General features: G+C 43.0%; 1 protein-coding gene across 4 annotated transcripts in view; it reads left to right on the plus strand.

Moving 5' to 3' along the window:
- Nucleotides 1-15535, plus strand: part of Dnah3 (dynein axonemal heavy chain 3) — a 169217-nt gene that overhangs the window by 85797 nt on the left and 67885 nt on the right. For all 4 annotated transcript variants that reach the window (XR_015003061.2, XM_048460341.3, XM_085693001.2 and 1 more), the window contains exons 38-40: nucleotides 1907-2012; nucleotides 3269-3398; nucleotides 9864-10109. Coding sequence is in view for 3 of the 4 variants with exons in the window: in XM_048460341.3 (XP_048316298.3) it covers nucleotides 1907-2012; nucleotides 3269-3398; nucleotides 9864-10109 (482 nt within the window). In the remaining variant the exon portion in view is untranslated. The remainder of the gene's footprint in view (nucleotides 1-1906; nucleotides 2013-3268; nucleotides 3399-9863; nucleotides 10110-15535) is intronic.

A 15535-nucleotide genomic window follows, 5' to 3' on the forward strand; every position in this document is an offset into this window, starting at 1 on the left:
TCCCCTCCCCTTCCCATCCCTGCACAAGACATCCAAGCTAGGCTTTGAGAACATTGGGTGAGCACAGAACCCCGGCTATAGTTCAAGGTAGGAAAACTGAAATAGCAGCAGCCACCATTGGCAAAGCTTCTGTGAAGGGCTGAGATGCTGGGCACTACATCCATGGTAATTACCACCACCCTCTCATGACTGTTCTCACCCCTACTTCATACGTGGGAAACTAGTAATACACTTTGCTTGTTTGTCTCATTTTGAGTCACATGGTTCTTTGAGCAGGACTGCACATACGTGTGTGTGTGTGTGCGCACCTGTGTGGGCCCATGTGTGACGATGCAGAGAGGACAACAGGAAGGTGGAATAGTCTGGCCTTGTTCACTAGGCGGCACATGTCCTCTAAGTATATGCCCCCCAAGAAGCTTTTATAGATGAGCAATATGAGACCTGTCAACACTCAGCACAGCACAGCTCTCAACAGCAACCAGGTAGAAATAGCCCAAATGTCCGTCAAAGAGGAATAAATTAATAAGGCATATCTGAAATTACAATATTTATATGTATGTCACAAAATAAATGAGATGTGTTGGCATGCACCTATGCAAACTAATCTTAATAACTAGCTTAAAGATTAAAAATCTTAGAACAACTAAATTTTTGGAAACACTAAGTATAAAAGGAATCTGCAGACCAGTGAGATGACTCAGCACATAAAGCATTTGCTACCCATGCCTGGTGGTCTGAGTTGATTCCCTGAACCCATATAAAGGTGGAAGAAGAAAACTGACCCCACAGAGTTGCCCTCTGATCTCCACATGTTCCCAGTGGCATGTGTGTCCTCACACATCATATACACACATACGACAGTAGATAAACAAATTTTAAAAGAAAACCACAAATGGACTATAATATAGTACCCCTGTTAAATGGTTTAAGAACAAAAACACTCTATACATTGTGTGTGTGCATGCTCACACATGAGTGTGTATATACGGTATTGTATCAACACTATGACCAAAAGACCTGACAGGAACAACATAAGGACATGGGAGGAACATTGAATAAAGTGAAATTAAACAGGAGGAGGAGAAAGAGAAGGTGGGGGAGAAAATAGCTTAGAAAGAAAGGGCTGAACTGGAGTGTTGGACTCAGTGGTTATGAGCGCTTGCTCCTCTTCCAGATGACCTGAGTTCAGTCCCCAGCACCCGTATCAGGAGGCTCACAACTGCCTGTATCCAGGGGACACAACCTACTCCCCTGGCCTTTTTGAACCCCTGCACACACATGGCATTACACACATACACATAAATAAAAACAAAAGCAAATCTTTAAACAAATTGGAGAGGAGGAAAAAGAGGAAGGAGAGGTCATCTTGGCTCACAGTTTACTAGGATTTTAGTCCTTCATGGCTGGAAGGTAATGGTGGGGCAGTTTATACCACAGTGATGGAAATGTGTGGCTGGGGCTGTTCACATCCTGGAAGTAGAGTAAGGCAGGAACCAGAGACAGAGCTAGAGCCTTCAAAGGTTCCATCCTAGTGACCCATGTCCTTCAGATATTATCAACAGCTGGGGAACAACATTCAAAATACGATGCTGTGGGGGACATACAGATTTAAACCGTGTGTACATGTGTGCATGTGTGTGCACAGATGTGCACCTTATGAGCATATAGAACACAGCATGGCTGAAAAGGAAAGAAGCCTAGACTGATGACACTCTTCCTGTGTTCCTGTGGGAAAGGTGGTTAGCCTAGGGCAAATAAGCTGAGAAACATAAGACTGGATGAGGGTTATTGTCAAAGCCAATAAAGCCTAGAATACTGCATGAGTCTACTGATGTCATGTCAATAAATGTCAGTCAGTGTTAGCGATGAGCAGGCAGACACCAAACCCAGTTGTCTGTGCCGTCAGGTGTGGGATGATCTACATGGAGGCCCACCAGCTGGGCTGGAAGCCCTTGAAGGACTCGTACATGGACACTTTGCCCTCCAGCCTCACTAAGGAGCACGAGGAACTGGTAAGAGTCTGGGACACGCCCTCTGCACTCTCCTTCCACCCCGGATTCCCTCCTCATCTCATGGACTTGTAGGCCTAGCTCCACCTTCATCCTCCTCCTTTCCTGCCAGCCCCTTTATATTCTTCACGGGCTGCCTGCCAGTTTTCACTTTCTTTCTCATGTGGTGGGGATGGGATGGTACGGTCTATTTTTAATCCCTGCTCCACCTTCTTCCCAGAGGAGACTGCCAGATCAAGGTGTGTTTTTGAGGGTGACCACAGTGTCGAGTTTTCTTCTACCAGCCCACTAGCAGAAATGTCTATTGCTACGGTTCTAGAGACAACACCTTAGAAGAGCCATGTCCTGCTGTGTTTCCCCCACCACCACCCTGTGCAGCCTGGCAGCTCCCTCTCCAGTCCTGCCTCATTCCTGGGCCATCCTGTCTTGTTTCCATTCCCAGGAAACCCAGCCTTCGCTGCTTCAAAGCCCCTGTGCCTTGTATTCCTCACACAGACGTCTTGCCTGGTCCAGGCCTTTGTCATCTGGGTTTCATTATATTGTCTCCTTGCTGGGCATGTAGTTCAATGACCGAGTGCTTGCCTAGCATGTGTGATCTCTGGGTTCAATTACCACTGCCACAGGGAGGAAAAAGAGAAAAGTTTCCACCTCCAAGTAGCCTTCCCTGAACTATCTTAAGCCCTTCCTGTTATTTGCCACTTAACACTTTCGTTTCCTGCTGAGGTTTCTCCATGACCTGTAATATATTTGGTTCTTTGTTCACTGTCTGTCTCTCCTCCTCCTAGCAGGGGCTGGGTCTGTCTTCTCTAATTATTTATCCCCAGCACTATTTACCACAGTGCAATCAGTGGACGCTCAGTAACATTTGCTCACTAAATGAATGCAGACGCTCTCCCATTTAAGGTGGGGTAAACTCAGCAAACTCAGGGCACATTGAAAATACCGTAACTTTAAAACTACACTTAATCTAAAGTACCAAATATCATAGGTTAGCTCCACAGTGCACTCTAAAGGATGAGCTGCTTGCCCGGGTGGTCACGTGATAGCCTAGGAGCCATCACTCACTGCTGCAGCCTTGCATCCTGGGAGAGCATCCTGGGAGAGAATCCCGTAGCTAGGAAAAGAGCAAAACACCAAATCTGAAGGATGCACATTTTGAAACAGCCCTCAAAAGTAGCCAGCAATTGCACCCGCCTCTCCAGCCTCCAAGGTGGGTCAAGCTCCTGTCACCACAGTCTCCCGTACCGTTCTCCTCTCAGGTGGAGGACATGTTCACGTGGCTTGTCCAGCCCTGCCTGGACTTTAATCGCCTCCATGGCAAGTTTGTGGTGCAAACGTCTCCCATCCACCTTGCCTTCTCCATGATGCGGCTGTACTCCTCTCTGCTTGGTAAGTGTCCTCCGTGATTCTGAGTCCATGTGGGGCTGGCTGTGTCTTGGCTCCTGCTTTTACCCTCATCCCTCTTTTCTTCCCCTCGAGTTAAGGTGGGACCAGATACTTGTCAAGAACGTGAGCACTTTCAGCTGTAGATAGCGGAACTTACGGGAACTTATGGAAAGAACCTTGTGTTTTGTCTTGTTGATTTGTTATCACACAATGTTTATCTCTTCCTTCCTTCTCCCACCTAAGCTTCCTCATCCACACAGAGAAGCCTCTCCTCCACGAGGGGATTTTAATGACACATTTGAATGTATCTCTGAAAAAAAAAACTGCCTGGAAAAATAGAAAATTTTTCTTTTGTTAAGGAAACTTATGGGGTTTGGGAAGATAGCTCAGTGAATGCTTACTCAAAAACGCTTACCACAATAGCGTGAAGATCCTAGTTTGATCCCCAGAAACTACATAAAAAGGTCAGGTATGGTGGTGCGCAAGTGTAATCCCAGCACCGGAAAGGTGTAAACAGCTGGATCCTCGGGTCTCACTGGCCAATCAGCAACTTCTAGGCCAAGGAGAGCCCTACCTCAATAAAACAAAGTGGATGGCACCTGAGGAACAACACCCAAGGTTAACCTCTGATCTCCATTCACACACACACACAGGCATGCCACACACATGCATGCACCCACACACAAAGGAACATGCACACAAGCACACATATGCACACAAAGAAAGAAAATTTACAGATATATAAATTCCCAGCACAAACACTTTAGGAGAGAGCTTACCATACCAATTTCAAAACCAGGAACCTTCTCCAGGAGACAATGGTTCTGTAATCATGTGCCTCTGAGGTGCAATCACATGTTTCCATAACTGCTGTCACGTAAGTTAGGCTTCACTGACATCCACTGCTGATGACAGAAGATGTGTGCATTTGGCGAGCTCTCACCGGATGCCACTGCTCTTCCAGGGGATGAGATAACTCAAACTCAGACAGAGTTTCTTCACAGATTCTGGTACCAAACATACTTTCTCAGCTTATTTTTCCAAAAAACATTGTAAGTGTACACTAAAAAGATAGCACAGCTGACAGTGGAGTGAGGAACTTTACAAATATTGCTTGACTTTTATAAATTATACTCTGGGTACTCGAGAGATGGCCCAGTGGGTAGAGTGCTTGTTGCATAAATATGGAGACCCAAGTTCAAATCTCCAGGACCCACGTAAAGCTAGACATGTAGCACGCCTGCAATCCCAGTGCTCTTGTACCGAGATGATGGGAGAAGCTACGGATGCTTGTGTGCCGGCTAGACTAACATACGGGGTGAGCAACAAGAAACGCTGTGTCGAGGTAGAAGGTGAGGACTGAGGTTGTCCCCGGACCTCCTCAGGTCCCTGTGGCCAACCAGACTAGCAAAATTAGCAACTTCCAGGCCAGTGAGAGACCAAGGTATTGTTAGAATGAGCAAGGGCACTGGTGATGTACTGCTGGATACATCAATGCCACACTGCATTTAATTGACATATGCCCACAGTTTGCACCCATCTGGGACATTTTCTGTCTTTTCCTGTCCTTGACAACTTTGCCTCTTGACACTGAACTGTTATTTTCTCATAATTAAATTTAGATTCTGTGTTTTGAGTTAAGGTCATGGAAGAGGGATGTGTGTGTGTGTGTGTGTGTGTATGTTTGCACATGCACCTATGTCTATATATTATAAGTAATAAGATATACATACGTATGTACTTATGTATGTTTATATGCATGTGTGTGTGTGTGTGTATATGTGTGTGTGTGTGTGTATGTATCAGAACTGGCTTTGAATTCATGATCATCCTGCCTGATCCCCTGGAGTGCTGACATTCTAGACACATAGCCTCCACCCCATTCTTCCGAAACACTCATGAAGAAGAGCAAAGTCAGATAACTTGCTCCTCCTGACTTTAAATCGTATTAAAAGCTATCGTCATCCAAATGGTATTGTACTAGCATAAAGACTAGCAAAGGGCCTGCAGAAATATAAAGCACAGAAACAAATCCTCCCATAAATGGCCAAATCATTTTGACTTATATGTGTTAAGACCATCCATGGGAAAGGACAATTTTTTCAATAAACAGTACCAGGTAAACTTGATTCTTCCTGCAAAAGAATGAAGTTGGCAGGGTTGAAAAAATGACGTAGTGGTTAAGAGTACTTGCCGTGTGCTGTTCCTGTGGAGGACCCGCAAATTCAGGGTCCAGCACCCATGTCAAGAGGCTCACATCTGTTTACAACTCCAGCCCCAGGGAATCCAAAGCCCTCTTATTGCCTCCATGGGCATCTGTACTCATGTGCACACACCCACACTCACACACATACACACACACGGGCATCTGTACTCATGTGCACACACCCACACTCACACACATACACACACAAATAATATCAAAATAATTTTTAAAAAATTAGTCCAGGAGTGGTGGCACATGCCCTTAATTTCAGCACTCAGGAGGCAGAGGTAGGCAGATCTTTGGGAGTTTGAGGCCATTCAGGTTTACTTAGTGAGTTCCAGGACAGCCAGGACTATGTAGAGAGACCCTGTCTTAAAACAAAACAAAACAAAAACAAAGAAATAAGCAAATAAAAAAGCCCCAAAGTGGATCATTACCTAATATAAACAAAAATCAACTCAACATGGATGAAAGACCTAAACAGAAAATAAAACCTATTATGAATTTTAAAAAAAAATGAGGCAAAAGCTCTTGACTTTTGACTTGGCAATGAATTCTTGGATGTAGTATCAAAGACATGGGCCAAACATAAAAAGAATAAACACACTGTACGTCATTACAATTTAAAATCTGTCTGCATCAAGATGCATTACCAAGTAAAATGTCAAGCCACACAGAATAAAAATTGTTTTCAAATTGTATGCCTAATAAAAAATTACTATCAGGCGCCAGGCATAGTAGCTCATGACTTAAATTCCAGCATTTGGAGGCAGAGCCAGTCTGATTTCTGTGAGTGCAAGACCAGCCTGTTCTACATATGAAATTCCAGACAAACCAGGGCTATATGGTAAGACTCTAACTCAAAAATTAAAAAATCATAAAAGAATTAGCATCAAGGACTAGGGAGCTGTCCAGTTGGTAAACTATTTGCCATACAAACAAGAAGAGCTGAGTGCAGTCTTCAGAAGTGATGTGGAAAGGCAGGGCATAGCAGCACGAGTTTGTAATGTCAGTGCTGGAGGGGCAGAGACACTGAATACAGGGGCACTGATGGGCCAGGCCAGCCTCACCAGCAAGCCCAGACCAATAAAAGACCTTGTCTCAAGAACACAATGTGAGGGGCTGGAGAGATGGCTCAGAGGTTAAGAACATTGCCTGCTCTTCCAAAGGTCCTGAGTTCAATTTCCAGCAACCACATGGTGGCTCACAACCATCTGTAATGGGGTCTGGTGACCTCTTCTGGCCTGCAGGCATACACTCAGACAGAATATTGTATACATAATATTGTATATATAACCAATGTGGGTAGCACCTGAGAAAGGTCAGCCACGGTTGACCTCCATCATGTATGTGCATAAACATCAGAACATATAAGTGCAGTCACAGCCACAGGAACACACACATGCACATACAAAGAATTAACATAGAGGATGTATAAAGAAACACTTTATATTTTGTTCATTCAGCACAAAAATACAAACAGTACAAACATAGATAAAGGACTTGAACGGACATTTTTCCAAGAAGTTACACATGGTCAGGAATTACATGAAAAGGTTTGTCATCTCTAACCACTGGGGACATGTAAATCAAAGCCACAGTGATGGAGATATCTTTTCATGCCTGTCAGGATGGCTGCAAATAAAAATAAATAAATAAGCTACAAGCGTCTGAGAGGATGAAGAAATTGGAACCCTTATGGACTTGCGGACTGTTGCTGGGACCCTAAAGTAATGCAGCTTGTCTGTCACAATATTTTGGTGGTTTCTTTGAAAAAAAAAACATAGACCTTCCATATGTGATCAGTATTCTAGCTTCTACATATATACTCACATTAACTGAAAGCAGAAATTTGATCAGATATTTATATGCCCATCCTCATTCAGACTCTCCAACAACAGATGAATGGATAAAAAGGCGGTATAATCACACAATGAAACATAATTTGCTTTGGTATAGTAAATATTGAGGATTGTCTTAGTGTTTCTATTGCTGTGAAGACACATCATGACCACAGCAACTCTTACAAAGGAAAACATTTAATTGGGGGGGGGGCTTACATTTTCAGAGATTTAGTCCACTGTTATCACGGTGGGACACGGTGACATGGAGGCAGACATGGTGCTGGAGAAGGAGCAGAGTCCTACCATCTTGACTTGCAGGAAACAGGAAGTGTCCTGACACTGGGCACAGCTTGAGCAAAGGGGACTTCAAGGCTGGCACTCACAGTGACACACTTCTTCCAATAAGGCCACTCCTCCTAATGCCGCCACTCCCTAGGAGCTTAGAGGGACCAATAACATTCAAACTATCCTGGAGGCGGAGAGAAGGGCCAGCAGTTAAGAGCACTTGTTGCTCTTGCAGAGGACCTGAGTCCGGTTTTAGCATCCACATAGCAGCTCACAACCATCTATAACTTCAGTTACAGGGAATCTAACACCCTCGTCTGACCTCCAAGGGCACCAGACATGTGGACTGTGCACATACACACATCTAGGGAAAACATCCATGTAACAGGCTTTCTTGGACTGTCAGCCCCCAAACCATGACACAGAGAAGTATTATTAGTTATGAATGCTTGGCCTTAGTTTAGTCTTGTCTCACTTGTTCCTATAATTTATTTTAATCTGTTTCTCTTCATCTATGTTTTGCCTCTGGACTTTTCCTTTCTTTCATTCTGTATTCCTACTTCCCTGCTTCTTCCATGGCTGGCTGTCTGGTTGGCTGCCTGGTTGGCTGGCTCCTTCTCTTTCTCCATTATTCTCTCTTCTGAAACCTAGATTCCTCCTCCTACTTATCCTCTCTGCCCACGAGCCCCGCTTATCCCTCTACTGCCTAGCTATTGGCCCTTTCAGCTTTTTATTAGACCAATCAGGTGCCTTGGGCAGGCAAGGTGAAACAAATCAAACACATCTTTAAACAGTTAAACAATTATTCTGCAACACAAATGTAACACATCCTTACTTAGTTAAACAAATATTCTATTCTACAATGCATCCTTAAACATAAAATAAAATAAATAAAATTATAATGTAACAAAAATAAATTAAGGAATCATTGACAAGTACAAAATTGGTGAAGCCTGAAGATATTATGGTAAGTGAAATAAACCAGTCACAAAATAACTGACTTCTATAATGTGTTTATGGTAGTCGCACATGGAGACAGAAAGTAGGATGCTAGCCATGTAAGGAGTGGAGAAGAAGAGGACAAGTTATTGTAAGTGGTACCAAGCTCCAGTTCTGGATAGAGGAGAACTGAATATGAATAGTAATGATGCTGCCCGTGTGAATGCACTGAAAACTACTGAAATGTGCACTTTAACGGTTAATATGGCAAACTTTATGTTATGTTTAATAACAAGAAAAAAATAAGTGCCAAGGATATAGCTCAGTCTATGAAGTTCTTACTATGCATGTATGAGGACCTGAATTCAGATTCCCAGCACCTAGGTAAAAAGCTAAGCATGGTAGCTAATGCCTATAATTCCAGTACTCAGAGGTAGAGAAAGAACGTCCCTGGAGCCCACTGGCCAGCTGATCTAGCCAAATTGGAAAGCTTCGGGTTCAATGAGAGACCCTGTCTCTAAAAAGGAAGTAGAGAGCAATTGAGGCAGACACTGAACATCACCTCTGACCTCCACCTGTACCCTTAGACATTTGAACACACATGAACACAGACATACACACCTAAATGAGTATATAGACACTATGTGTGTGAATACATGTTTGTGATAAAGGATCCGGTGTCACCTTCCAGGCCCCTCAGAGGCAGAACCTGGTGTGGGAGAATTGTCTGTATTCTGTCAATCATGTATTTTAATAAAACACTGATTGGTCAGGCAGGAAGTATAGGCAGGTCAACCAGACAGGAAGTAGAGGCGGGGCAATGAGAATAGGAGAAGGCTAGAGAGAAGAGAGGAGAAAGCTCCCTCCGCCATTCCTGTGCAGACCACCGAAGAGACAGCATGTAACCTGCCCAGCTGAAAAAGGTACTGAGCCGTGTGGCTAACATAGATAAGGATAATGGGGTAATATATGTTATAAGAGCTAATAAGTAGCCTGACCTAATGCGCCAATCAGCTTTATAACTTACAGAGATCTCTGTGTGATTGATTTTCCTTGGGGCTTGCTGGCTTGTTGGGGTACCGGGTGGGACAGAAACCCCAACAAGCTGGCCGTCATGTTACAAGAACCCACCAGCTCATCCCTTACACACCGAGCATTCTTCTTGACCTAAGCTTCCCTTTCTTTCACTTTCAGATGAGATCAGGAGCATGGAGGAGGAAGAAAGCGAGTTCTTTGAAGGTCTGTCAAGTCAGCAGATCTTCCTCTGGCTGCAAGGGCTGTTTCTCTTCTCTTTGGTGTGGACGGTTGCGGGTACCATCAATGCTGAGAGCAGAAAGAAATTTGATGTGTTTTTCCGCAACCTGATCATGGGCATAGATGATCGTTACCCAAGGCCCAAAAGTGTGAAACTCACCAAAAACAACATCTTTCCAGAAAGAGGTACTTATATCCTGTTATATGAGTTTAAAGTATGTGACCCAAACACGACTTAATGTGTGGGCCATGTAAGCGTTTATCAAAAGCTAAGGAGTAAGAGAGTGAGCTTCTTCACAGCTGACCCACATAAGACATGAGTGGTCCTAAAACACAGCCTTATGGTGAAAGACCCCCGGTGTGGGGAGACTCTCAAGTCTCAGGATAACACAACTCCTCACCTCCCCTCAGTAACTCAGGAGAGACTGTCCTTGCTGCAATCACACGAGGTTTATTGACAGGTACCAGCGCTGGGGCCCGAGACTCATAACCCACGCAGGGGAGGAGTTCCACCTCGAGTAGCTGGGAGAAGGGGCTTTTAAGGGAAGAAACCACAACCCAGTAATCCAAAGGGGGTAGGGAGGGCGTCATTGAAAATTCCGAAAATACCAGTGATAATCACATAGGGGGTAACTCCCTGTTTCTCAAGATTATTCTCAAGATTACAATCTAACTTTATCTTCAGCTAGTTCCTGAAACAGAGGCACTGAACTGGCTAATCCTAGATTTCTGATTCTTCTCTCCCTGCTTAGATTTTTGGCTCTATTTTTTGCTGCTGGGGGGGGTCTGGATTTATCCAGGTCTTTCAATGGGACATTTACTTACTTTTTAAAACCACAATGACAGTTTATTTTGGAAGGTGTTTTGGAAATCATTGTTTTATTTTTGTAAAATTATCCATCATTTCACCACCCAATAAAAATAAGAAGTACCTCCATTTTGGTTTTTCTGTTTTCTAGCCCCGTTCCACACATTCACATTCTTCTTGTTTAGCAACCTTGTTGTTAGTACTTCTTTTAACTTTGTGTTATGATGTAATATATTGAAGAATTTGCAACTTTGCTATATTATCTTCAAAATAGCTACAAATATTCATTGACATAAATGTTTACTAAAAGAGAGGTAATTACTTAATAGTTACTTGATTTGGTGTGAGCAAGATGGCTCAGTGGATAAAGTCCTACATTTTCTATTTTAAATTCTACATGTCCACTTCTGGTAGACAGGAAAGCAGTTGTCTTTGTACCTGAAAGCCTTGACGTATTACCAGTGAGTTCCAGAAGAATCTCCATGTCATCCTTTTACCATGTCATATGACTTCATTTCTTCCTGCCTGATGTTTTGTCTCTTTGTCTCATTCCATTATCTAGAATTTCTAGGATGACTTTAAATAGGAGTGATGAAAGAGAATCTTAGACTCCTAGAAGGAAAAGAGCCCCAACCTAGGAAGAAGATATCTAGTCCTTGTCCTAAGTATGATGGCCTCTGTGCTTGGTTGGAACATGTTCCACCTTTTCCTAATTTGCTGAGATGTTTTTATCATGAGTGGGTGCCTGTTACTCTTCTGCTGCCGTGATGAAACACCACGACCAAAAGCAACTTGGGAGGAAAGGATTTATTTGGTTTACACATCCTGAATCACAGTTGTCTTGGTTAGGGTTTACTATGGTTGTAAAGAGACACCATGATTGTGGCAACGCTTATAAAGAAAACATTTAATTGAGGGAGGCTCGCTTACAGTTTCAGAGGTTCAGTCCATGATGATCAAGAAGAGGAGCTGTTTACTAGAACTGGAACATGGCTCCCTTGTTTAATTACATCTTCACCAGCTTTGTATTTTCCTTTACTGCCAAAGTTTGGGTGTCCTTGAACTTGATCTTTAGACCTGGCTGGCCTCAAACTCAGATATCTGCCAGTCTCTGTCTTCTCAGTGCTAAGATTAAAGGCATGCATCACCACACCTGGCTCTAAACTTTTCTTTAATTCCTTTCCACAAGTTGAAAATTTGTGGGGTGGGATCTTACCCTGAGGTTACTACTTGCTTTTTTCCATTTAATTTTTTTTTATCTTCTTGAATCTAGACTTTCTCTCCATTCCACTTCCTGGTGCTCTTTTTCTCCTCAAAAGGTACTTTTTGTAATTTACCCTGCTCAGCTTGCTACTTTTCATTACAAATCTTCATTAGAGTTACCACTAATATTCACATGACAAGAGTCTGTAATAGGTTGTTTGAGATTTCTTCTGCCAATGAAATTAATCCAAAATTCTTTACTTGAGCCTCAAGCAGACTCTTCGGTCAAGGACAAAAGGCAACCATTCTCTTCATCAAAATATCACAAGAACAATCTCTAGGCAACATATTGAAATTCTTCTCTGAGATTTCTTTATTGAATCCCCCAACAATTCAAATAGCTCTTATCACCTCCTGTCTTCCATGCTCCTGCTATTATGGCCCATTAAGGAGTGCTTAAAACATTCTACTGCTTTCATAACCCAAGTACCAAAGCCCAAATTTCTCCAAACAAACACATGGTTCAGCCTATCACAACAGTACTCCATTCCCAGTACCAACTTCTGTCTTAGGATTCTCTATTACTGTGAAGAAGCACAATGACCACAGCAACTCATATAAAGAAAGCATTTAACTGAGGGTGACTCACTCACAGTTTCAGAGGTTCAGTTTTTTGATCTGATTTTGATCATGGCAGGGAGCATGGAAGCATGCAGGCAGATGTGGTGCTGGAGCTGAGAGTGTTACTTCTTGCAGACAACAGGAAGTTTACTGGCTGGCATACTGAGGGAATCTTGAGAAAGTGACCTCAAAGTCCACCTCCACAGTGACACACTTCCTCCAACAAGGCTATGCCTCCTAATAGTACCACTCCCTTTGGGAGTCATTTTCTTTTAAACCACAACAGTCCATTGAGGGAATCCAAGGCAGGAGGCAGCTCAATCAGGGAAGGAACCTGGAGGAAGGAGATGATGCAGGGGCCATGAAGGAATGCTGCTTAATGACTTGATTCTTATGGCTTGCTCAGTCTGCTTTTTTAGATAATCCAGGACCACCAGCCCAGGCATGGTATCAACCACAGTGGGGTGGCTCTCCCCATCAATCATTAATTAAGAAAAAGCCCTACAACTGGATCTAATGGAGGCATTTTCTCAGCTGAGGCTCCCTCCTCTCTGATGACTCTAGCTTGTGTCAAGTTTTATGTCTGATGACATAAAACTAGTCAGCGCAATTGATACCTTGTCAGCTTGACACATAAACACATTGCTGTTAAGCTATAACCTTTCGTTTCTTGTTTATCCCCAAGATCACACATAAATGTCAACATTATAAGACATACATACTTAAAAAGTCCCACAGTCTTTCAAATTCAAAGTCTTTAAAACTCCAAAGTCACTTTTAAAATCCAAAACCACAGTAAAACTCCAAAGTATCTTCCAAAGTTCAAAGTCTCTCAACTCTGAGCCACAGTAAATTAAAAAATATTAAATGTTTTATTGCACAAGGGAATAACCAGGGCACAATCTAAACAAAGAAAAACCAAATTCCAACAGTGTAAATAACACAACACCCAATGTCTGTGATTGTGAGTACACAATCTTTTGGACTCCTCCGAAGGCACTTTCCTGCCTCTCCTCTCTGTAGTACACACAGCTTGGGCCATCTCTACTCCATGGCTGCTCCTATTCTTGGAGGCCTTCCTGTGATACTGCCATCTCCAAAATGCTGGGGTCTGTAACTACAACTAGGCTGCACTTTCACCAGTAGCCCCTTCTAGGCCCTCTTCATGGTGCCAAACCTCAACTGCTCTCCAATGACCCCTTCATGTAAAAATGAATACCACCTGGAAATCTCTTACACATTAACAAATTTGGCTGCCAGCACAAGGTAAAACCTAGGCAACCTCTAGAATACAGCTTCTATGCATTGACCCTGAACAAACACTTCCCAGAAGATTTCACCTCGGTGGTGCTGGTCTCTTCCTAGAAATCATTGCAAATTCCTCAGCTCCAGCTAACCAGAATCAATTGTCCCAACAGAGCAAAGGTTTCACTTCATGGTGCTGGTCTCTTGTTACTCACAGCTGATTCTGCAGCCCAGCTAAGCATATACCACAGATTCGTTATTAAAAATAACAATGGCCCTGAGACAGTTTTTAAACATCCCCCTGAACTTCACAAGCCAGGCTTCCATCATCTGCCTTTCCCTCAACATTCTTATTGTCTAAGCTCCTACAGAACAGCCCACTGAGCTCTCAATACCTCAATGGATTTTCGAGGCCAAAGTCCCAAGGTCTTTCCACAGTCCTCCCCAAAATAACATGGGTAGGTCTGTCACAGCAATACCCAACTCTCCTGATACCAATTTGTCTCAGGTGCTTTTTACTGCTGTGATGAAGCATCATGACCAAAAGCCATTTGAAGAGTAAAGAGTTTATTTCACTCACAGTTCCATATAACAGTTCTTCATCAAAAACATTTGGGGCAGGAACTCAAGCAGGGCAGGAACTGGAGGCAGGAACTGATGCAGAGACCATGGAGCAGGGCTGTTTACTAGCATGCTCCTTATGGCTTGCTCAGCCTCACTTTCTAATAGAACCCAGGACCACAAGCTCAGGGACAGCTCCACCCACAATGATCTGGGCTCTCTCATATCAACCACTAATTAAAAAAAATGCCCCATAGGTTTGTGTACAGCCCAATATTATGGAGGCATTTTCTCAGTTGGGGTTCGGTTCCTGCCTCTCAGAAGACTCTTGTTTGTGTTGGATTTATCAAAGACCTATGAAAATCATATGACATGTGATTTTTTTCTTTTTTGCATGTTAATAACGTGAATTACAGTCAATTTCCAAATGTTGAGCCAGCTTTGCATGCTTAGAATCAGTCCCACATGGTCAATTCGCTAATTTTGTCGGGGCCTATGTATGTGGATGAGAAATAGTTATCCTTTGTAAGATCTTTGGCTTTAGTGTTTGAATGATGTTGACCTCACAGGAAGAGGTGTGTTTCCTAGAAGAGATGATGGACATTTGGCATCATTTCTGAAATCTTTGGTAGAGAACACCAATAAACCCATGCTACCCTTCTGCTGGATTGTTTTTTATTTGGTTGGTTTTGGAGGCATTAACTATGGATTCAGGTTTTTTTGTTAGTGAGTAAGGACATATACAAATTATCTATTTCTTTTTATGTTAATTTTGATAGATTATCTCTCAAGGAATTAAGCCTATCTTATTTAAAGTATCAAATTTATGGGATACCCTTGTTTATGCATCCCTTCACTATCCTTTTAATCTCCGTGGAATTAGTAGCAATGACCTCTCTTTCACTCCTGATATGAACAAACTGTCTTTTTCCTTTGTTCTTGATAAAATTGGTCTGCGAGTGTATCAATTTTATTAACCTTCTCAGAGATTAACTGTTGACTGAGGTTCCTGCCCCACCCGGTCCTGCAGTTCAAGTAGAGGCAAGGCAGTCACATCTTGCTTCCTCTGTGTCTGGATGACAACTTCAGACTGAAACTTTCCTCTTTGCAGAATTCTCATTGCCCTGCCTATACATTCTGCCTGGCTACTGGCCAACCAGCGTTTATTTAAAAT

This window comes from Myodes glareolus, chromosome 7, assembly GCF_982192425.1.
Source record: "Myodes glareolus chromosome 7, mMyoGla1.1, whole genome shotgun sequence".
In the NCBI taxonomy this organism is placed as follows: Eukaryota; Metazoa; Chordata; class Mammalia; order Rodentia; family Cricetidae; genus Myodes; species Myodes glareolus.